General features: G+C 33.6%; 1 protein-coding gene across 14 annotated transcripts in view; it reads right to left on the reverse strand.

Annotated features, from left to right (window-relative positions):
• The window catches only part of Kdm4c (lysine demethylase 4C), a 387556-nt gene that overhangs the window by 174319 nt on the left and 188668 nt on the right, over window positions 1-24569 (reverse strand). For 13 of the 14 annotated variants that reach the window (XR_007349008.1, XR_007349009.1, XR_007349010.1 and 10 more), the window contains 2 exons: window positions 3721-3914; window positions 472-695 (listed from right to left, as the gene is read on the reverse strand). Coding sequence is in view for 11 of the 14 variants with exons in the window: in XM_048806786.1 (XP_048662743.1) it covers window positions 472-695; window positions 3721-3914 (418 nt within the window). In the remaining 3 variants the exon portion in view is untranslated. Of the gene's footprint in view, window positions 1-471; window positions 696-1226; window positions 3036-3720; window positions 3915-24569 lie in introns of those variants that run through there. The other variant, XM_048806795.1, reaches the window with a different exon arrangement.

The following is a 24569-nucleotide window of genomic DNA, read 5'->3' on the forward strand; positions in this document are numbered from 1 at the left end:
CAGTAGAGGGGGCAGAGAGAGAAGAGGGGAGGGGAGGGGAGGGGCAGGGGGATAGTAGAGGATAGGAAAGGCAGCAGAACACAACAGACACTAGTATGGCAATATGTAAATCAATGGATGTGTAACTGATGTAATTCTGCAATCTGTATATGGGGTAAAAATGGGAGCTCATAACCCACTTGAATCAAAGTGTGAAATATGATATATCAAGAACTATGTAATGTTTTGAACAGCCAACAATAAAAAATTAAAAATAAATAAATAAATAAATAAATAAATAAATAAGCAGTGTTGCATGTTACTTTTAATATAACAGTCTCTTGGCTTCCTGGTTAAATAACCCTATATAAGATAGTTATTGATGAGCAAGGTGGGTAATTAAGAAAACTATACTACTGAACATAGATTTAAGGCATTAGATCATCAAACACCTACTACTTATGGGTGAAATATAATCAAATATTTTCTCACCTGAAACATTGATATTATCTGAGAAGTGCTGATCCATTTGCACCCTGTCTTCTGAAGGTGCTTCTGTGTTACCTAGCTTTGCTGCTGCTTCTGGCTTTTCTCTGACCTTGAGGTCCTCCATGCCTACATCATGATTAGGGTCCTCTGCCTCATCGACATCTGCAGACACCTCCTCATCCTCCTCAGCCTTAGGCCTTTTAGAATGAGACCTATTGCACTGGAAGCTATAACCAAGAGAAGTGGTTGTTAGAGAGGAAAGACAGTATATGATATGAAAAAAATACATGCTGATACAAACATTCCTATTCATTTGCTTACAAATGATCACAATGCAAAGACAAACTTCACATTAAACCTGAATATTAATCTTAACAGTTTTAATACTAGTTAACTAAAAATTTAAATTTTAAAAACTTTAAAAAATTGATTAAACATTTATGTAAAAAAGAATCACGTTAAAATATTATAGAATATTTGTACAGTAAACATAGACTGTGATGAAGTATCATCTATTTAAAAAACCTAGAAGAAAGTTTCCTTAATATATATATATATATATTCACCATGCAAAAATGTTTGAGGAGACAAATGTTTGCCCTGATTTGAACACAATGTACACATGTATGGATATATCACATACTATCCCATTAATATGTAAAACTTTTATGTTTTCATGTATCAGTCTAAAAAACTAAATACAAATTCTTTAAATAAATAAAAGTCTGAAAATAAAAAAGTAAAAAATGATAAGACCGGGAAAATAAAAATCAACACAAAATATTATTTAGATAGTGAAAAAAGGAAGAGAAAAAAATCAGTGATCTTATAAATATACTGTAAATTATTCATATTTCAAGATGAACTAGTGACCATTTTCCCAATTTTTCTATATTTCTCAGGCAAGTGTAAAATCGTTCAGATTAAATTCCAAATGATCAGTAGTTAAAGGTATTATGGCAGGAAAAATAAATGTATATATTTAATGTCTTTTATCAGCTTATTCAGATTAGACACTATTTTTGTTTATCTCCACATTAGTACTCTCCTATAAGGCACTTCAGAGTTTTAACATACATATATCTGGTATATGACATAATAACAATTAGGAGCAATCACAAATCACCTCAAAGCAACTGTGCTCAAAACCTAAACATTCACACACGTGATGGCAGGTATTATACACACAGGAGAAAACACCACAAACTAAGAAATGTAGGAAGCCAAGGAGGGCAGAGATGTGAGTTAAAGGGAATATCTAGGGAAACCCCATATAAATTAGCTGTGGTTGCTGCTGATGGCAGTAACCATAGTGGTATCATCACTTTTATTGAGAATACATGCAATGGAAAATCTTCACAGTATGATAAATGTAATACATGTAAAATATGGTGGCTAATATCACTTTGATATTTCAAGAAATCAATTCATTTGTTGGACTTCCCTATATAGGGTTTTACTGAAGAGCAATCACTTTGCATCATAGGCTGAGCATATCCAATAAGCTACTAAACATTAGGTTTTCTACCTAGCTCCATTAATTATTTGAAACTACTAACAGATGTTTTCAATATCACAAAATCTATGTTCCATATCAACTCAAAAAACCCACTGTGGTTAACAACTAGGAAACTGGGTCATATACCTAAATGAAGTATTGCTTTCGGTCCAGTAAAACAGCATTTCGCACTACGCACTATGTTCCATGGGTGTGTCTACTGCCAAGATTGACTATTCCTACTTTTTTGATAATGTGGATTAACACATTTTTCAAAGCACTGAATCTCTAGTATTACTTAAACATTGTGTGAAGGCACCCATAATAAGTTAAACATAGTAAGTTACACACATTTTAAATAGCAACATAACACACATAAACACATGCTCACACGTGTTAATACTTACCATTACCACGAGAGGCACTATTGTACTCTTTATTCTAATTTACTTCCTATTTATAAAATATGGACCCTGACCACTAAACTAAATTGAAAAATAATACTGTGAAAACCACTGCTCTACACTAAAGGGTAAAATAGCAACGCCTGAGTTTTAAATCAGCTATTGGCTAGTTCTCTGCCTCAGGTTTCTCTCTTATAAATTGTGAAAGTTTGACTCCATGTTGTTAAGGTTCTCCACTCACTACCACTCTAAAATAACAGAAAATAAATGTTAGGGGGAAGAAAAGAAAGAGTCAGAAAATAAGCATTAGAAGTGTGGGCAAAGATTATAAATTACAGTGTTATTTTGTTAATAGCAAGAATGTAGAAACAAGCTACAGGTCCAAATGCAGGGAGATTAGATACATGCAGGCATTAAAAAATATCTTGTAAAAAATCCATTTAATTACATGAAAAATACACTCACAGAACTGGTCATTGAATTGTTAATAAAGGATGGCCCCAATTTTGGAAAGGTATATAATGAATATATATGTAAAGGATATATATAAAATGATAAGACTGGTTATCTCTGGGAAGTGAGGTTATGGGTGATTTGGGATTCCTTCATTATTCTTTTCCTTATTTTACAAATGTTCTCCAAAGCTCAAATATTACTTTTACAATCTGAAAGAAAAACAATGAGCAATATTGAAGAGAAAAATTTAAAATAAATCTGAAAAACATAAGAGTTAAAAGGTAGCCTAAGGATCTGAGCAACATAGCACACACCCTATTCAATGGGTTTTTAAATGGCTAGATGCCCATAGAAGACCTAAACTTTTGAAATGGCCCTAGCCACAAAAAGGGAATGGAAAATACAGCTCACAAGGACAATCAAGTTGCACAAACAGGACATGCTCTGCTTTATGTACTATACAGAATAAAACTACATATATAAAATGAAGTACAATACAAGCATCTAAATAAAAAATGTATATCAGATATTTGACAAATCCTGAAATGAAACTGGCAATAAATGAAAGTGTTAGAAATCAAGTTACTGAAATGATTAAAATATGGAAATGAATGCAGAGGACTTGACCAACACTGAAATAGATTAGTGTACAGAGTCTAAGAAGCTCTACACTGACTTCAGAAATATTCTCAAATACAATATATATATCTTCCTACATTTGTAATACATACCAAAAATTTAAAATCACCTTGCCTCAAATTTTCAGTAAGATATTAAGCAAACTTATAATAAATAAATAAGTTTTAAAAATTCCCTTGAAGATATCATGGTAATTGATCCATTTTAATTGAGTAAATACGACAAGCAAGATGAAGTAGCAGTGGTGGTCATTACCTCCGGGATGCTTTTCTTACTTTCCTCCTCCTCTGCAGCCATGCTTTCACCTCAGGGGTGGATTCTGGAGTGGGCTTTGTATGATCAATGGTGTATATATCCTTTCCTTGTTTCCAAAGCTGATATCTGTCTGGCTGAAATTTCCTCACAAAGATATCCATAGAAATTTTCACCATGTCTTTCCTGCAAGTGCACTAAAATACAAGCAAATGATTTCAATAAATTTGCAATGAAATAAAATCATATTTATATTTATATTTGCAATAAACATAAAATCACATGCAGCCAGCCCTTTAATGTACCATATATGAATATGTGAATATTTAGTCACTACATAGGTAGAATGCTTTACATTTTCAAACATTCAGTGAGTGATACACCCAATTTCTTCAGAACACAGGTGAGGACATATATATTGACATTTATGAACAGGAAAATAAGATGTGAAAATACTTTGTACAATTCATAGGGAACTTTATACCAGGTAAAACTCAAAGTGCACACACTTGAAAGCTTGCCTACAGCAGAAGGATTAGCCTCCCATGAAAAGGATGCATCAATGAACTGAATGCTGGGAGTTCTGTAAGTCTGAAAACATGATGTTGTGGGTAGGCAGTGTTCTCAGAGTCCCCCAAGGGCCCATATGTTTAAGGGCTGGTCTCCAGGGTAGTACTGTGGCAGGTGACAAAATGTTCAGGAGATGGAGTTGAAAGGGAGTTCCTCAGGTCACTGAGAGAATGAGGTATTTCCTGTGTTAAGTTGATATTCATGAGTATATAATCACACCATATAAAACATGTTCCCTTGTTATTTCTTTTGAAAGTCTTGTTAGAAAAAAAAAAAAAAAAGCAGGCCCAGTCCTATCTACCATCTTTCTTTCTCCTCTTGTTGGAGGTGTGACTGTTTGCTCCTACTTGTGCTCCTGCCATAATATGTCACCAAAGGCCAAACAAATGGGGTCTGATTATCTTGAATTTTGAAATGCTACAACTTTTTGTAAGTTAGTTCTCTCTGATATTTCACTGTAGTACAATAAAAGTGACTAACAAACCAGGGCTGTCAGCAAACATATAAAGTTTGATTAGAATAATTTAAACAATTAAGATGAGATCAATTTTCTAAGATGGACTTTAATTATATTCCGATTTAAACAAATAAACTCTCATGCTGTAAACAAACTTAGGAACAAATAAAGTCTCTTGATATCACATCAAATATAATATCAACCAATGAAAAGCAGAGAGTTAGATGGAAGTTCAAAGAAAAGAAAATTTTGAATTCATTACAGCCTTGATATTCATGAGTACATAATCACACCATATAAAACAAGTTTCCTATAAAGACTTCACACAAGTTTTATTATACTGAGGCCAGCACTCTAAGCATTAGGGCTTAGAGTTATGTTTTGCCTTATCACTGAAATGGTAGTAAATAGTTTCCAAGATTTAACTGCTATACCTTGACAAATCTTCACACATCTGGTGACTAAATGCTAGCCTTGACAAGATTCTCCATATACTAGTGATAAAATTATCGCTTCTATGCAAACTAATTTTAAAACCTAATTAATTTCAAGCCTCAAATTTTCCTTCATGGAGTATAATATTAATGGACAAACTTTTTCTAAATATATAAAACATAGGAAACATAGATCCATCCAAGCACCTCAGCACAAACCAGAAACAGCAATGTGGCCAGCCAGGAAACATCTGTGCAGGACCTTTCTGTCTGTACATGAATTTCCAAGAAGATTGATAAGGGTCTAGATAATTGCATACTGGCAACATATCTAAAATTAACTTTGTCAACTGCAAACACATGTTTATTCTATCACTATCGATTTGTTGCTACCATGATTCTCCCCTATCCTACATTCATAGTAAACATCTATGAAACCATGACACTTCCACTCTCCTATATGCCTAGTCAACATTTGCTCATTCCTCCTTGCTCCGTCACCCAAAAAATTCACGTCACTTCCTCTGAAATGCCTACTGCATCAATTCCTACTGCCAGCATACTTCCAACTTCGCTGTCAGACCTTGAATCCTAGAGTAAGCAAAACAAAGCTAACTTATTTCCCTGCCTGTAGATTCTTCTAGCATTAACCCATCTTTATAATGATTTCTTTAAGATCCCTCAAACAGACTGTGATCTTTCATTATTCAGTTTAATACAATACATTCACCCTTCTTTGCCTTTAGAATAAAGTCTAAACTTTTGAGTGTTGGATTCAATGCCTCCAAGATATGACTTTATCCGTGAGATCTTCAGGTTTCTCTCCCAGTGCAAGGCAACATGAATACTCCTCTCCAACTAAGGTCACTGGAGCCCAAAGGTACCCAATGCTTCCTTTCCTCAACTCTTCTTCTACCACAACAGTTTCCTGCTCACCAATCATCAGCCAAGAAAAATTTACCTTAACACTGAATGCAAATTGTACCAATTGTTCAGAATCTAATACTATTCACCTACAACACTAATTTACATTATTAACTGTATATAGTGAGAGTTCTAGGGTATCATCCCTTCGGAATGTGGAAAATGAGGATCCTGAAAATTTTAAAGGTATTTTGGTTAAAGATGCAATCTTTCAACTAAAGGGGGAAAAATGAAAGCATGTCTCATCAACAGAATCTTTATTTCCTTACAATGTTACAAATTTTGCTTCAGGAGGAAACATAAAATACTGGAAAACAGTGATGCTCCCTCTTTTAATGAGCTAATTTAGGCCTGAGAATGACTACGGTGCTAGCATCCCGAGGGGAAGTGGGCCAGTAAAGTGCAGAATAATATTTCTGAGGAAAAGGGCTTAAGAAAAAATAAACAAAGCAAAACCTAGAGCTTGATGGTCATCTCATTTGATCGGATGGTACACTAATTTGTGTACATCTGGCTCCCAGACTTTGAATAAGCTTCAGAACTCTTTAGAAACCAATGGATTTCACATCCATGGATTGCCTACTACTAACAAGGATTTAGAGAACTGTATACCAACAGAAATGCTGCCATTCTGGAATCAAAGGCACTAAGTCAGCACAACAAAAAAGGAATCCAATGGTAGAGTAGCAAGTGCAGAGGACTGAGCCATATGACACCATCAGGCTGCTATGGCATAAGATCATTCCTTCAAAATTATGTTTATTATGATTATTGTGCATTGAAAGATAAGAAAAATAAGTCTTCATTTTGCTGAGGAACATAAGGCTCATGATATAACACAGTATGGTTCTTAAAAGATGGAGCTCAACCCACAGCTTTAACACTAAACAATGAATTTAAGAACTTTTAACCCCTTGTAAGTACCCCCATCAGAAAAAAAATTAGAATCCACTCTTACGGAGTTAACATAAAGACTAATTTTTTTGCAGTTTAAAAACATGACTACAAATTCTATTTAAGTGACTATTCCTAAAAATAGAATATGCCTTACACAAATTGATTTATACTGCTATAAGCACAAAATCACAGAGGTGCCTAGAGTTATGTTTTGCCTTATTGAGAAAGTTGATGGAGATTAGAATCTGGCTGCCATATATAAACAATTGTTCTTGAGAGGCAAGGCATATAAAAAAAATCAAACACATATTCTGAACTTGTGTGGGAATGACATAAAACAAGAGAAAGAGTCATTGTGTTAAGGTGAGATAATTCTGGTGGTCTTCAAGTTCTGGTGGATAAAGTGCTTCAACTACACTAGACTCCTTGGCTTCCCATTTCAAATGAACAACTGAAAGGCAGGACAAGGGAGGTATTAATGGAGGGGAAAGGAGCATAACTAAATATGTGTTATCCAGGCATCAAACATAAGACCCTGTAATGTATAGTAAAGAAAGGAGCAAAGGCTTAACTCATGCTATTTCTTTAACCATTATTAAAAAAAAAAAAAACTCATAATAGAAGAGATTAGTGTTACCTGGCTATTTGTATATAGATTCGGAAGACACGAGAAAATATCCACTTGAATTTCAAAACTGGAGAATAATTTGCAGTACTTAAGGGTGGGAAGTGTTTCTTTTCTTGTTTAAAAACAAAATTTCAATGAATTTCAACAATGAATATATCAAAATAAAGAAAACATTATGCCTAAAATTTAAAATTCTGAAAAGTCAGGTTATTAACTTCCCATCAGTTATGAAAAGTGCCCAATCTATAGGATAGATTAGATTTATTGAAAACAACAACTGTAGAGAAGGGTCCTGGTTAGATATTGATGGCTAACTCTTCTTTTAAAGATTTTTAAATGTCAAAATAAAGAACATATTATTGTCTTCTGCTGATGGATGAATAGTTTCTATGTCCACGCCTACCCTTTCCTATCCTATCCTTTTAAACCTAGGACACTAACCTTTATAATAAACCACTTTAATTAGTTAACCAAAAGGACTCATACTTTGAACCAAAGAAAATCAAGCAAAATATTTACTCTGTTTCCATATGAAACTCAAATTAATAATTCAAAAAGAAAAGGTTGGTTTGAAATATCCTATATTTTAAAATCAAATTCTAACCTCCGAACCCCTAAAATTATTGTTCTTGAAGGCCATCTACTAATTATCTTCAAATGCAATTGCTACATTAGATACATTCTGTAGTAGGATAAAAATCTGTTCTCTTGTCTAACCAACACAGCAAGACTGCCTAACAGCACCCAATAAATAAGCTATGAAAATAGGGTACTGTGTAAAAAAATTGTAAAATACAACATATTCAATAAAATTGCCTTCATTGGCTTTGGGAACCACACAGTTTATTTAAGTTGCCCTCTGAAGAGTATTTCATATTTCTCATATTAAGAACGAATAGAAGGACTAGGATTGTAGCTCAGTGGCTGAGCGCTTGCCTAGCACATGTGAGGCACTGGGTTCGATCCTTAGTACCACATAAAACAAGCAAATAAAATAAAGGCATTCTGTTTGTCTACAATTTAAAAAATTTAAAAAATAACAAATAGAAAGGACATATTTTCTATTTCCTAGATTTCTAAAAACTTTCTTTTGTTAAGATACAAAGACTCAGAGCATATTGCCACAGGTGTAATTATTCATAATTCATAATAACCATTGATTATTTTAACATTAAATAATAAAAGAACATTGCTAAGTGTTAGGCATAGTAATCTCTTATTACCAGGAAGATGACTACCTGTGATAATTAATTAGAGCCAAATGAGTAACTAGGTTTAGTTATACATGATCATAGAATGTATTGACATATCATACATACACCCCTTTTCTTTTCTTTTTTTTTTTTTTTTTTTTTTTGTACCAGGGATTGAACTTACGAACTCTTCACAATCACATAGATAATTTAATACTAATCAACTTTGCAACCTTCAATATATAGATATAGATATATAAAAATTTAGGCAATTTTATGGGTAAAGCATCAAGAATGTTGGGGAATGGAAATACTATGGATCGAATGCAGGGATGGGGTACTCAACCATACTTCCAGCCCTATTTTGTATTTTATTTAGAGACAGAGTCTCACTGAGTTACTTAGCACTTCGCCATTGCTGAGTCTGGCTTTGAACTCACAATCCTCCTGTCTCAGCCTCCTGAGCCGCTGGGATTACAGCATCAAGAAATTTTTTCACTGTAGAATATGGGTATTAAATATTTAATATAAATCAGGAGTCTTTCTTAACTAGATCTCCTGACAAACTAATCTACAATCTACTCTTTATTCTCCTAGGTTTGCATCTCTTTGAATTTTTCAAATTCTTTAACTCTTTTATCAATTTTCAATTTCATTATGGTTAAACCATAAACACCCTGCTGACCCATTCTCTACATGTACAAAGATAACATTCTGGTGGTTCGTTAGAATTAAAACACATGGGGCTGGGGCTGTAGCTCAGTGGCTAAGCACTCGCCTCACATGCGTGAGGTACTGGGTTCAATCCTCAGCGCCAGATACAAAAATAAATAAATAAATACATACATACATACATACATACATACATAAAACACATTACTATTAACACACTACTACTCCTGAATCTTCATCTATATCTCATATCGACAAAAACTCCCAACCCAATATAAACAGTAGATTTTTACTGCATTATATCAAACTCAAATGAGGAAAAAGATCCAGTTGTTCTGGAAATTGCCTCATTAAGTCATAAACTGAGAGGAATCCAGGAGACCCAAGGCTTTTTCTCCTATACTTGTGATCAAGTTCATTCTTATCCTAAATGTGAATGAGAAAAAAATTTCCCACTATACAATCAAATTGATCAATTTATCAAAGGGATCAATTAAATTATTAGAAGCATGTCTAAAAGGGTTACTAAGAAACACTGAATAGAAACAATTTTATATAATGGAAGCATTGTGCTGCTTAAAGCCTTTACATATGACAGAACATTATTCTATTATTTGTATTAGTACCCAAACTAACAAGATGCCACAAAAATTATTGAAACAGTTTTGTTTCTGAAATGTTCACCAGACAATTAATGATGAATAAACTGATAAACTCCAAATGTGTAAAGTTAACACAACATGGATTTATTTCCTCTATGTACTATTTAATTTTTGTTCATTCACATATTTACCACCTACACAATATTGGAAGAAAATTTTATACTAATTCAAATTACATTTACAAGAACTATAATAGCATGGGAAACTGAATTTTCAAAGTACAGATCTAATTATGGTGAAAAATTTTTTATTTGCCCATGATCGCCTGGGATGCATTTCATAAATCATTTAAGAATAAATAACATGAAAAATAAACAATAGTATTATATTTATACTGACTAAGCAGGAGGAAAAAAAAGAAATAAAATTTTAAGATCAATATTAATCAATAAACTCAGTGTAGAAAAACCACAAAGATGATTTCCTTTTGAGCATATATCTGTTAAGGAAACAAAGGATATAGGAGGCCTAAATTCTGTTTTCCCCTGCAAAATCAGTGGAGCTCACAAAACCCTCACAATGTCAAGGTTCACAATACACTTGAAAACACCGGAGTCTCCAACTAGATATCCAGAGCACTTTTCAGCAAGTCTAGGTTTCCCTCACAGAATTAAAGAATAATGTGTTTTAGAATTTTTCTAAAAGACAAAAATATATTTCCTATACTCGTAGTAAAAAGGTACAATACCAGAACAAAATTTCATATTCTAGTTCTAATGAATCACTACTGTGAATTATTTCAGATACTCTGTAATATATGACCTTCCCTTACCACTGTTTTTTAAACCATCAAATTACATATGGTGTTTCTTATTGAGAATTGTATTATAAATATCTAAAGAAAAAGAGGCCCTTAAAAATATTTGTTTGTATATATAACCTTTCTAAAATATATGGGAGGGAATACAGGCTCAGAGAATTTATATTGAATTACAAAATAACATACCCAATAAGTAATACCCTTTGCAGATTCAAATCTAGAACTCATAAACTCTTACCCAACCCAGTAGAAATTTCAAACATGTTCAATACATTTAAAATGCTCACTAATTTAAATATGGACCACACTTTTTCATATTAAACTTCCTTATCTATGATCCACAACCAAATTAAAATCAAGTTGATAACTAATGCCTGAGATTATTTTTTATTTTTATGCATACTATCATGGTTGTTGATAGAACTTACCAAGTCCAACTAACAATTTTCCAAAATAGCTTTTGTCCTCTCCTACTTCTAATACATTCGGATTAATTTCTTCCAAGTATTTTCAGTCTTCACATTGCCAGGATATGTCTTTCTTACAAAATAATACAATTATAAAGCAATTTAAGGTATGCGACTAGAAATTCAATCTTTCTGACCCATGAGAACGCTATTCGAACAGCCAAAAATCTATTTAAAAATGGGAAATGGATTCAAATAGTTGGCTCCAGAGGTTTCCAAAATATTTCATAGAAATTATTTTGAATTTCTGTTTCTCAATACTTAACTGAATATCTGATAGAGAGGCTGAGGAAAATCAGAGTTACCAATATTAAACAATCCATTCCTACTGTGCCATGTAAAACAGCATGAAACTGAACTCTTATTATTCAGGGGCAGATGAAGTTATTTTGTGCTACATTCATGCACTCTATCTCACAACTCATACCAATGATAAACTTAGGCAGGATCAATTAAAAATAGAGCTCTGCACTCTCTTAAGGACCTATAAAATAATTTTTTTTTCGTGAGGGTCTGTAATATCACATAAGAGAGAAGCAGGCATGAAATGGAAATAAACAACAATTACTTCTAACATTTTTTACCAAGATGCTCAGATATATTAACTTCCATGGTGGAGTTTTTGCTAATATTTCTTTCAATTCCTCTCTTTTAAAGTGCTGAGGACTGTACCCCAGGCCACTGACATGCTGGACAAGCACTCTGCCCCTGAGTACATTTCTAGTCCCAATGGACAAAATTAGAGGATCATCCCACACCCAGTCTGAACCTAACGAAGTAATTCACTTGAATCATCATACTTGATGGATGAGATACTGAGGCACAAAACTGCTAAGTAACTTTTGGTATAGCTTAAAGTTGGTAAATGGGAAAAAAAATTTCAAGTAATGCAAGATTTGGTATATGACACACCAGCCTCTCAGATTTTCAATTTCCCATTCACTTAGAAAAGAGATTGAGTAATCAAAGAGCCAGAATACAGAACTAGACAGATTTCACAATAGGAATGCTTGCTGCATTAAATACCATTGGACTGATGGTGTTGGTGATGCTCAGCTTTTTCCACTAGTGCAAGAATGGGATGCAGACAGAATCCCTTACCCTCCTCCATCATTTTTCATAGCTCAAATTCTAGTATAAACACAGAAAAAAAGTTAATAAAGAAAAACATTTTAAAAGGAAGAAGGGGGTATGGGTCACAGTAAACAAGGGTGGGGGGGAATTAATAAAAATTAATGCCACCCAGCCATGAGGCATTTCCCAGAAGAGAACTTCTAGATAGTATAAATTAAGGGTGCTCTTCTTCAGGAGGAAAAAATAGATTTTGAATAAATTCTAGGTTTCCTTAAAGGCAAAAAAATAGGAAAAGAAAAACTTAAATTATCACTATTTGCAGAAGACATGATTCTATAACTAGAAGACCCAAAAGGGTCTACAAAGAAACTACTAGAACTAATAAATGAATTCAGCAAAGTGACAGGATATAAAATCAACACGCATAAATCAAAGGCATTCCTGTATATCAGCGACAAAACTTCTGAAATGGAAATGAGGAAAAACACCCCATTCACAATAACCTCAAAAAAAAAAATAAAATACTTGGGAATCAACCTAACAAAAGAGGTGAAAGATTTATACAATGAAAACTACAGAACCCTAAAGAGAGAAATAGAAGAAGATCTTAGAAGATGGAAAAATATACCCTGTTCATGGATAGGCAGAACTAACATCATCAAAATGGCGATATTACCAAAAGTTCTCTGTAGGTTTAATGCAATGCCAATCAAAATCCCAATTGCATTTCTTGTAGAAATAGATAAAGCAATCATGAAATTCATATGGAAAAATAAAAGACCCAGAATAGCAGGAAGCGTGAATCAGGAGGTATAGCGATACCAGATTTCAAACTATACTACAGAGCAATAGTAACAAAAACAGCATGGTACTGGTACCAAAACAGGCGGGTGGACCAATGGTACAGAATAGAGGACACAGAGACTAATCCACGAAGTTACAACTATCTTATATTTGATAAAGGGGATAAAAGCATGCAATGGAGGAACGATAGCATCTTCAACAAATGGTGCGGGGAAAACTGGAAATCCATATGTCACAAAATGAAATTGAATCCCCTTCTCTCGCCATGCACAAAAGTTAACTCAAAATGGATCAAGGAGCTTGATATCAAATCAGAGACTCTGGTCTGATAGAAGAAAAAGTTGGCTCCAATATACATATTGTGGGGTCAGGCTCCAAATTCCTTAATAGGACACTCATAGCACAAGAGTTAATAACAAGAATCAACAAATGGGACTTACTCAAACTAAAAAGTTTTTTCTCAGCAAGAGAAACAATAAGAGGGGTAAATAGGGAGCCTACATCCTGGGAACAAATTTTTACTCCTCACACTTCAGATAGAGCCCTAATATCCAGAGTATACAAAGAACTCAAAAAATTAAACAATAAGATAACAAATAACCCAATCAACAAATGGGCCAAGGACCTGAACAGACACTTCTCAGAGGAGGACATACAATCAATCAACAAGTACATGAAAAAATGCTCACCATCTCTAGCAGTCAGAGAAATGCAAATCAAAACCACCCTAAGATACCATCTCACTCCAGTAAGATTGGCAGCCATTATGAAGTCAAACAACAACAAGTGCTGGCGAGGATGTGGGGAAAAGGGTACACTTGTACATTGCTGGTGGGACTGCAAATTGGTGCGGCCAATTTGGAAAGCAGTATGGAGATTCCTGGGAAAGCTGGGAATGGAACCACCATTTGACCCAGCTATTGCCCTTCTCGGACTATTCCCTGAAGACCTTAAAAGAGCGTACTATAGGGATACTGCTACAATGATGTTCATAGCAGCACAATTCACAATAGCTAGACTGTGGAACCAACCTACATGCCCTTCAATACATGAATGGATAAAAAAAAATGTGGCACTTATACACAATGGAGGATTATTCTGCACTAAAAAATGACAAAATCATGGAATTTGCAGGGAAATGGATAGCACTAGAGCAGATTATGCTAAGTGAAGCTAGCCAATCCCTAAAAAACAAATGCCAAATGTCATCTTTGATATAAGGAGAGCAACTAAGAACAGAATAGGGAGGAAGAGCATGAGAAGAAGATCACCATTAAACAGGGTCGAGAGAGGGGAGGGAAAGAGAGGGCGAAGGGAAATTGCATGGTAAAGGAAGGAGACCCTCATTGTTATACAAAATTACATAAGAGGAAGTGAGGGGAAAGGGGAAAAAAAACAAGAGAGAAATGAATCACAGTAGATGTGGTAGAGAGAGAAGATGGGAGGGGAGGGGGGATAGTAGAGGATAGGAAGGGCAGCAGAATACAATAGTATTCATATGGCAGTATGTAAAAAAGTGGATGTGTAACTGATGTGAATCTGCAATATGTATACGGGGTAAAAATGGGAGTTCATAATCTGCTTGAATCAAATGTATGAAATATGATATGTCAAGAGCTTTGTAATGTTTTGAACAACTAATAACAATAAAAAATTCTAGGTTTCCATATTTATAAATCCTATATGCCATACTGAATTTTTGAAAGTGAGTCTCAGGAAAAATTGAAACCTTGATTTATTTTAGCAGCCAATCATAAATACTATCTGCAATCCATGCATTTAGATCATGTCACATTCTCCCTGAAAACTCTCTGGAACTGCTTCAAACACCAGAAATGGCATAATATTTTGGCTAGACCAAAAAATTAATGATTTTAAGAAGAAGTACAATAGTCTTTTTACTGTTGACAATATGAAAACACTACATAAGAAACAATATGAAAATTTAACACAAAATAAGAAAAGATACACACCTTCTTGGAAATAAAAATAAATTAATTATGTTACAGCCATACTTTTCAGTTAAACTTCCTTAGAAAAATCAAGCAATCATAGTATAAGAAAATAATTCACCACCTCAGATTCACTTTATTTAGCAATCTCTGGTTTCCTACTCAACATGAGGCTATGTCTAACACTGCTACTATGTTTCTCTGTTATTTATTTCACGAAATTAAGTGCAGAAGTAGTAGATATATTCAACACAAATCAGAGGAATAACAAAGAGAAGCAAGAAAACACAAAAGATTTAATTGTTCCTATAATTTCTCTTTAGCAAAACTTAAAATAGCATCAATCAGAAAAAAAGCATGGGGAAATATTTCTTGAAAGAAGATTCATTATTATTCCGAAATATCAAGATGGAAAAAATAGAATTTAAATCAGTTTAAACTCAACAGGTAACCAACAAAAATAACTTCCATGATTATCACCATTATTTACTTGACTTCGGACTCACAAACAGCAAACTAAATATACATTGAACCAGTGTGGAACAAATTAAGAAAAAAAATCATGCCAACAATTTAGCAACACGTATCAAAATGTTTAAAATACATAATAAAGTGGTTAAATGTAAGTAATCTATGACGATTAAGAGCAAATCATTTTTTTCGGAGATAAATTTTAATTAATTAATACACCAACGTAACATTAAGAATATACTACTCAGCCTTTGTTTATCAAAGATCTGAAGTATACAAAAAAAATAATTTCTTGTCCTCCTTTAAGAAAGTCATGGTATAGCTACAAAAAAAATTGATTTTATGGAAGTATATTTTATGAGATGTTAATGTATTACCATAAGGTAGAGAAAACGGGTTATATAAATGTACATACATATGTGAGAGATTCATTCACTCATTTCCTTAGATTTAGTTTTTTAGGGAGATGGGGTTACACAAGAAAGGAAGGTTTATCCAAAGCTGAGAAGGGCAATAGGAAATAGTTTGGGGTAATAGACCAGACATGGAATGAAAATATGGCCCAAAATGGCTCCACACATAGATTCCCCTGCCTTAAGTGACACAAAGTTTCTCTCTCACTTTTGGTCTCTTAGCTCACAATAAAATTATCTTGGTTTATTCTTTTCCTTCAGATGACCTTTCATAATGTGTAATCATTTTGGGTGTATTTTTAGATTTCCAGCATTAGAAGCTATAGTCTTTAAGATAGGGTTCATGTCTGTTTTACCACTGTCAAAACATATAAAATGTGATCCATAACTATTAGCTGAATGAAGGCTAAAACATTAGATTATTGCCAGGGTGTAAGAAATAGGACAAAAATAAAATCTAATGCTAACTCATCATATTTTCACTATTTAATGATATGCATCATTTCTATTTATATAAGTTACATTAAAAATTAAATAACCAGACCATTTTACAGAATCTTTCATTAGGAGACTTGTGTTTTATTAGCAAATATTGATATTCTGCTTTAAATAATATTCAGCATGTCATAAATATTAGGGAACTATTTTTGGCCAGCAAATAATATAAACTAAAATTCAGATTAGAAAATCTATATCCATTCTCTAATAAATTGGTTAATTCAAATGAAATCCAGAATGGTCACTGTTGTAATGAACCATTAACAAGTTCTGTCAAGAGAACTCCTTTACTCCCTGAAGGACTAAGACACCACAGATAAAATCCAGAAAGTGATTTGGTGAGATCACAATTATTTTTACTCTACATAAACTCATTAATCAATCCTAATGTAAAAAACGGGCTTCACACTGAAATACAATTTTAATGACCCATATTTCCTTTTATTCTCATGCATTTGTAATATATTTAAATGCTAACTGGAATAATTCCAAAAAAACAATAATGACTAGCTCGTATCAGCCCCATGTTCTGATAGACGGTAAAAAACACTTTAAAACAATTTACCCATATGAACTTCTAGTGTGCTCTCCACCAAAAAAAGAAAAGCTCATGTTTCTACAATTTATTCAATAATCACAGTAAAGATTATTCATCTAGAAGTATAATAAGAAAATCACTGCATGGCTATAGTTTCACTTATTTCTTTAGATGTGGCTATCTATTAAAATCCATCAATTGTCATCAAATTTAAAAAAACAAATGGAATGTGCTGCTTTAACCACTTAACAAATACAAGTTGCAGCAGCTATCCATTAAATGACAATATAGAAATCTTCCTCCTGAGATGGAAGAGGCTGGAATACAGAAGAGAGTAAGATAGAACACTCTGAATGACAGTTAGTGCAGCCATTTGCCAATTAGATTTTCGATCCTCAGCACCACATACAAAGAAAGATGTTGCTTCCGCCGAAAACTAAAAAATAAATTTAAAAGGTGGGGGGGGGCCTTCCTTGCACATGTGAGACACTGGGTTCAATCCTAAGCACCACATAAAAAATCAATTAATTAAATAAAATTATTGTGCCCATCTACAACTAAAAATATATTTTAAAAAATGGGTATTGGGATCATAATCAGAATAAGTTATACTCTATGAATGCATGTCAAAAATACACTCTACTGCCATATCTATTTTTAAAAAAAAGATGAAAATAACTTTAAAAAGACACCAGAAATAGAAATGGGTGTTGTATTTTTCTGTATTTATTAGAATTAGTATATGGTATTTGTCCTTTATTCCATTAATATGTGGTATTAACCTGATAGTCTTAAACCAGACTTATTTATTATAGTTATTTTTATTAGTCAACATGACAGAAACTTAAGGTACCCAGACATTTGGTGAAACATTATTCTAAATGTGTCTGCAACAGTGTTTCTAAGTATGTGAATAATTCCAATAACACATGAATCAGTACAATAAATAATGCCTACTCACACTGGGGAGTTGAAGGTCTGAATAAAACAGAAATTCTAACTCTCCTTGGAGTAAACCCTCACATCTGCCTTCATAAGGCAGAACATCAGTTTATTCCTACCTTCAAACTCCAACTGAAACAGGTTCTTCTTGGATATGAAACATACCAACGTTCAGACTAAAAACATGCCCCATTGATTCTTTGGGATCTCCTGCTGCAGTAAAGCAGTTCTTATAACTTTTCCATTATGTCCATAATGGAGGTAGCCAATAAATCCTTAACAAAGATAGGTGGATGGACAAATTAAAAGGTGTATGCTCATTAACTGACAATGCCATTATATCCCAATAAGTCCATTGTTAAACTAATAATATTGTAAGTTGAAATGCTTTTAATGCACCTAACTTACTTGTGTTAATTCAGATTTGCATCACTGTGTCAAAATAGCTGACAAAAACAACTTAAAGGGGAAAAACATATTTTGGCTCACTTTTCACAGGTTTTGGGCTATATATGTTTGGCCCTATCACTTTGGGCCTGTAATCAAGTAAAATATGGCTAGCAACATGTGGTGGAGCAAAGCGGAAAGAAAAAGAAAAAAGGAAAAAGAAAATGAGGGGTCATGTTTCCCACATACACTTCAAAGGCATTTCCCCAATGATATAAATTCTTCCAACTAGGCCCTACCTCCTAAAGGTTCCTTTGCCTTCTAAGAGTGCCACGGCCTGAGGACCAACCCTACAACACATGGGCATAGAGGAAGCATTTAATATCTAAACCATAACACTACTGAACATCATAGCTTAGCCACATAGTACACTATAAAATATTGGATGTTTACCCTTGTGATCACATGGCAGACTGGGAGCTATGAATCATCATAGCTGTCAAGCATCCTGAAAGAGTACCTTACTGCATATCACTAGGTCAAGAAAAGATCAAATTTTAAAATTCCAAGTATGTTTGTTACAGAATGCTTATTTTTGTATCATTGAAAAGTCAAAAGAATCTTAAATAGAACCACCTTAAGTAGGGGAACAAACACACAAACTCTTGGTTCTGTTTCTCTAGAGAAACCAAACTAACAAACTTGTTAGTGAGAAAAAAAAGACTCATCACTGCAACTACCAACCCAAATGTTTAATAAACACTTATTCCATGAAATAGGATGAGAATAAGAAAATATACCATTACATATATTCTCATTACTTTTGACACTAAGGAAGCACTTTTCTACTACTTATTATTTTGTTTAAAAGGGACATGTATAGACTTACTAAGTGCTGAGCACTATCTTAGGCACATTATATTTAATAAATCAATCCTTGGAGGCTGGTATAATTATTATCCCCTTATAAAAAATGATAAATGAAAACCACATAAAAAAGTTAATTAGCTTGCCCAAGAATCATGGTGGATTTAAAATTCAAAGCCAGGAAGCATACTTCCAACAATTCTTTATTGGCTTAAATTTTAAGTCACCTATATTTTTAAAAAGTCCATAAAAAGGTACTAAAGGTATTTTGTAAAATATTTAATGGTCTGAGATATCACATTTTAGCTAGGCAACTCTCACATATGTATAGTAAATTATAGAAAATAACAGAACTTGATTCTTGTTGTAGATTTCTTCTTTTATTAGAAATTGGATAATGACATGCTAAAAAGAAATAAATTTTTCACATTATTAATTGATTTTGTATGTTATAAACAAAATGCCGGGCTGGGGATGTGGCTCAAGCGGTAGCGCGCTTGCCTGGCGTGCGTGCGGCCTGGGTTCGATCCTCAGCACCACGTACAAACAAAGATGTTGTGTCGGCCAAAAACTAAAAAACAAATATTAAAATTCTCAAAAAAAAAAAAAATGCCCACAGGAATAGCTGAAGTGAGAACAAAAAAAAAAAAAACTAAATAAATAACCAAAGTAATAGTTAAAACTGATGTCTTTTTTTCATTAATGTTAGGAAAAAAGAAATGTGCCTTATTTATGAAATCTATCACGTTGACTATAAAAGATTTACTATGTAAAAATGTAAACACCGAAAACATTTATAGTACTTCTTCCTATAATAAAATCAAGCCAATTAAAAATATCATAGTTCATACTTTGTTTATAAAAGAAAAAAATAAAGTTTTGCATTCACATGGCCTCATATGATTATCTCAGAAGCCAAAAGTCTCATTTATCCTTAACTCATCTGAACATTAATGGATTACCTGCAAAAAGGTCAGTTTGCTTTTGTGAAGATCACAAAACAAAATGAGTTACCTACAAATCATATTCAAATACTTGAATGCTTACTAGTTATAGCAGTACTGAAGGGAGTTGATGCTATAATGTATGCCGTGAGCTGAAGCAAATTCAGCTTAAAGTACTAAGTAGAAGATCTATATAGATATATCAACATATGCCTAATCATATTGACTCCTCATGCTTCTTGCACTCAATCAATTAATTCAGCTTCAACAAAATCATACCCAATGGAGTCACTTGGTGTTCCTCATGTATCCCACCATGACTCCAAACATTCCTTGTACCTCTCACATTATACATGACAGAGTAAACATTACCAAACATACCCTACACAATAGCTGAATTACAAATGAAACCAGAAAGCCAGTAGGCATTCCTGTTGTCTTTGATTAATGCATACACACAATCCAGAGTACACAGAAACTGCACAGACACCATGCTCCTAACATCATGGGCTAGAAGGAAAACAGCTTTAAATGATGGCAATTTTTATTTTTATTAACAGGAAGCAATAACATGGAAAAATAAGTATAGTGATGAACAAAGTTCAGAAAAATAACATAATCCAATACAATCAAAGAGGTTACCAGGGCCAGCCATGGTGACACATGCCTATTATTTCAGTTGTACAGGAGGCTAAGACAGGAGGATCGAAAGTTCAAAGTCAGCCTCAGCAACTTATTAAGACCCTAAGAAACTTGGTAAAACCTGTCCCCAAATAAAAAATAAAAAAGGCTTCGGATGTGGCTCAGTGGCTAAACACCCCCTGGTACAAAAAGGAAAACAAAAAAAAGTTACTGGGTTTTAACTTTGTTTTGTTTGAGATATGCAAGAACCTTAACTTGCACATCAAACTTACCTAACTGAATTTTGATAACAAGTATTACTATTACAAATAATTTCCAATTCAATTCCATCATACTTTTAAGACATCATAAGAAAAGACAATTCATGCCTTTCCAAGAAATTAAACTGTCTATATTCTCTAATGAGAAATAATTACAATGGAATTTTCTATACAAACAAAAAATTTATGAGCTCCCCCCCAATGGTTGATTAAAACACTACAATCTCTGACAGAAACTGGGTGGGTAATTTTCAGTAGCCTCCCCTAGCAAATCAGTAATGACAAGTCCAAAGTACTCCATGGGCAATCTCAAACAACCTGCATCATGAATCTACCTACAGGGTCTTCCATTCATCACCTCATGTTTAATGCTGCACATGCATAGTAACTGTAGCAGGACTGAACCATATAATTACCTCAAGGTAACTGTAAAAACTTCCCTTGCTATGTGATAACTAATAACCACTAGTAATATTTAACTTTCATAATAAAAAACAATAATAAGGAAATAAAAAATTTACATACTGCCTTTCATAAATGTTTAAATGTTTGAAAAACCACAATTCAGATATAAACAAACCTATTATACCTAGCAATTCAGAGACAAAAGTGAAAAAGTGTTTAAACGTCAGCAAAAAATATTTAAATGTTAGAGGAAAACAGTAGATTGGTGAATGCACTAGAATTCAATGAGATTCCTTTTTCCCTTCATTTGAATGTCTCAGATATGTGGAACAAGTAAATGAATTGGTGATAATCATCAGGGCTGCAGCAGTTCTGCCCTGGGCACGGAGGAAAAGGGGGTTTGGATTCAATCCAGCTAACATGGGAAAGTTCTTAACCACTCAGGGACTAGATGACCTCTCAGATTACTGATTGGAAGATTTACTTTTTTTTTAATATCTAAGAACACTTACTGCATGTCATAACTTTTTATATGAATTACACAGGTTTTTCTACAGCAGAAGAAGCCCCCACAATATTTTATGCTACAGTCACAGTTGCTGTCAATTTTGTAGTAAGGATAGTGTAAGGTCAAGCTTTTATTTCACTTCAAAGGGCTTTAGATAAGAACATCTCTGATGATGAATTGGGTTGACAGGCATTTCCTTTTCATTACCACTGAAACATATATATCTATCAGGTTGTTTGGTGTAAGCAATGTATGAGTGCAATCATAATTCATGTGAGTAAAAGAAACTAGAAGTAAACAGAATTAGCATGCTGTGGCTATTACAATTCACATACACATCTTATCTCATGTACTGTAAAATGAATTCATAAATTGAAAGAAACCTAGGAAATAACTGTTCATACAAACATCATCAGTAAATGTGACCAGTGTGAAAACCCACTAAGAGGACTTTCCATTAGTTCAGAGTAAAGCTGTGACTGCTGGCTATCAGGTAGCACTATGCTGAGACAACCACAGGCAGGACCTGGTCAGTACATGTAAAAACTAAAAGGGAGGTAAACACAGAAGTTTTTCTAAACAGCCTCTAATAGGCACCATAGTCTAAAAATCAGAATAAAATCACATGGTTGCCAAGGAACACCAACACTGTAACACACAAGGGGAAGCAACCTCTTATCCTCTGTCTATGGACAAACAAGGAGGAATAATTCAGAGTTGAAAAGTGGGACCATCTAAAGTAGTTTTAAAAATTTTTTAAACTATGAAGAAAACACTGGGCTCTTTAGCTCACTCCTCTGGGCTCTTTAGCTCACTCCTCACTTTTTTTATTGTTTTGTTTTTAAACAGTGTTAAGGATAGAACTAAAATCAAACTAAGTCACTAGTTCACTGCATTGTTGATTATCTCTGAAAAAGGAATAGAAAGTATGGCAATAACTCTAAATGTTTTTTTTCTATGCTCTAAGCTTTAAAACAGAAGCACAAAGCAAGTCAAGATTTCCTTATAGGACCCTATAAAAACTTCTAATAACCTGATTATCTACTCTTTACTAATATCATCAAATTACAAGTAGAAGAAGGTACAATGCATTTTTAACTTTATAACTAAATTATTTAAAAAATAAATATTCCTTACTCAGAACTATGATACTCTTTGTCTTTGGGTGCTGTCATGGTAATTAAGTGACTTCTACCAAAAATATTCTATTGTGTTCTTATAATTACTAGTTATTTGACAAGATTATTAAGTTAAGTAAAATACAAAATTATATATCCAATAGCTAGTTAGAAAAGAAACTTTCTCTGCAATGAAAAGGGAATCAACAAGTAATACTGTGTGTGTGTGTGTGTGTGTGTGTGTAAAATAGCAAGGTAGCTATATAACACCTTACTATAGCAAAGTCCAAATTGTAGTGACTAATGTTTAAATGTCTACAATAGACCTCATTATTTGATAGGGCAATATACTAAGAGTTCAAAAAATTTCATTGCCTAACATCTCTGTTACTTGAATGAGGATTCTGCAGAATTCTGATAATACTTTTTATTATTGCCGCCATAAATTCAAAACATACGTACTCTAATTTTGTGGATTTTGCTACTGAGGAATTTGAGATTCAAAAGGACAAGGAAGTTTGTACTAGGTCATCTAGCCAATAAGGAACAGAGGCAGTATTCCGACATAGTTGACTCCAAACCTGAATAAAAATCACCATAGCACCCCTCCTCACCGGCTGTCTGTCATGGCTCCATCAAAAATATGAATAACCAAAACCATTCCTGGCTCCACTTGCACAAAAACAGCTGTGTAACCAACAGATAACAACCATCATATTGTAGCATGAAAATCTGTGAGAATAAAAGCCAATTAAAGAGATAGACACTACTGAGAGTATCAATAGCCCAAGATAAGTTTCTACATGTAGAAAAATGGAATAGTGCAGCCCTCAGAGAAACAGCTGCCTCCAAATGTTTTTGATAGTATTAAAATCATGACTACAACTGTTCTGGCTACCACAACTATTGCAGCTGTCATTAATGAAGAGAAAACAAACTTTCTCTAACATCTTGATAGTTTTGACCAGCTTTGTAAGTGGCCAAAATGCAAGCTTCTTTTACCTAAAAAGGAACAAGATCCCATTAGATAAGTTTCAAATAAAGAATGGGAGGCAAACAGATGAGGTGGCATTTGATCCCTTACATAAACAGTAAAGTTTCAGGAATGTCAAGACACAACTTTCAATCATACAGCTAGAAATCTTGTTTTAAAAAAAAAAAATAAATAAATGGCAGATTTGGGATACAATATTTACAAAAGAATAAAGATTTATGGGGCTGGGGATGTGGCTCAAGCGGTAGCGCGCTCGCCTGGCATGCATGCAGCCCAGGTTCGATCCTCAGCACCACATACAAACAAAAAGATGTTGTGTCCACCGAAAACTAAAAAATAAATATTAAAATTCTCTCTCTTTCTCTAAAAAA

This window comes from Marmota marmota, unplaced genomic scaffold, assembly GCF_001458135.2.
Source record: "Marmota marmota marmota unplaced genomic scaffold, marMar, whole genome shotgun sequence".
NCBI classification, from domain to species: domain Eukaryota; kingdom Metazoa; phylum Chordata; class Mammalia; order Rodentia; family Sciuridae; genus Marmota; species Marmota marmota.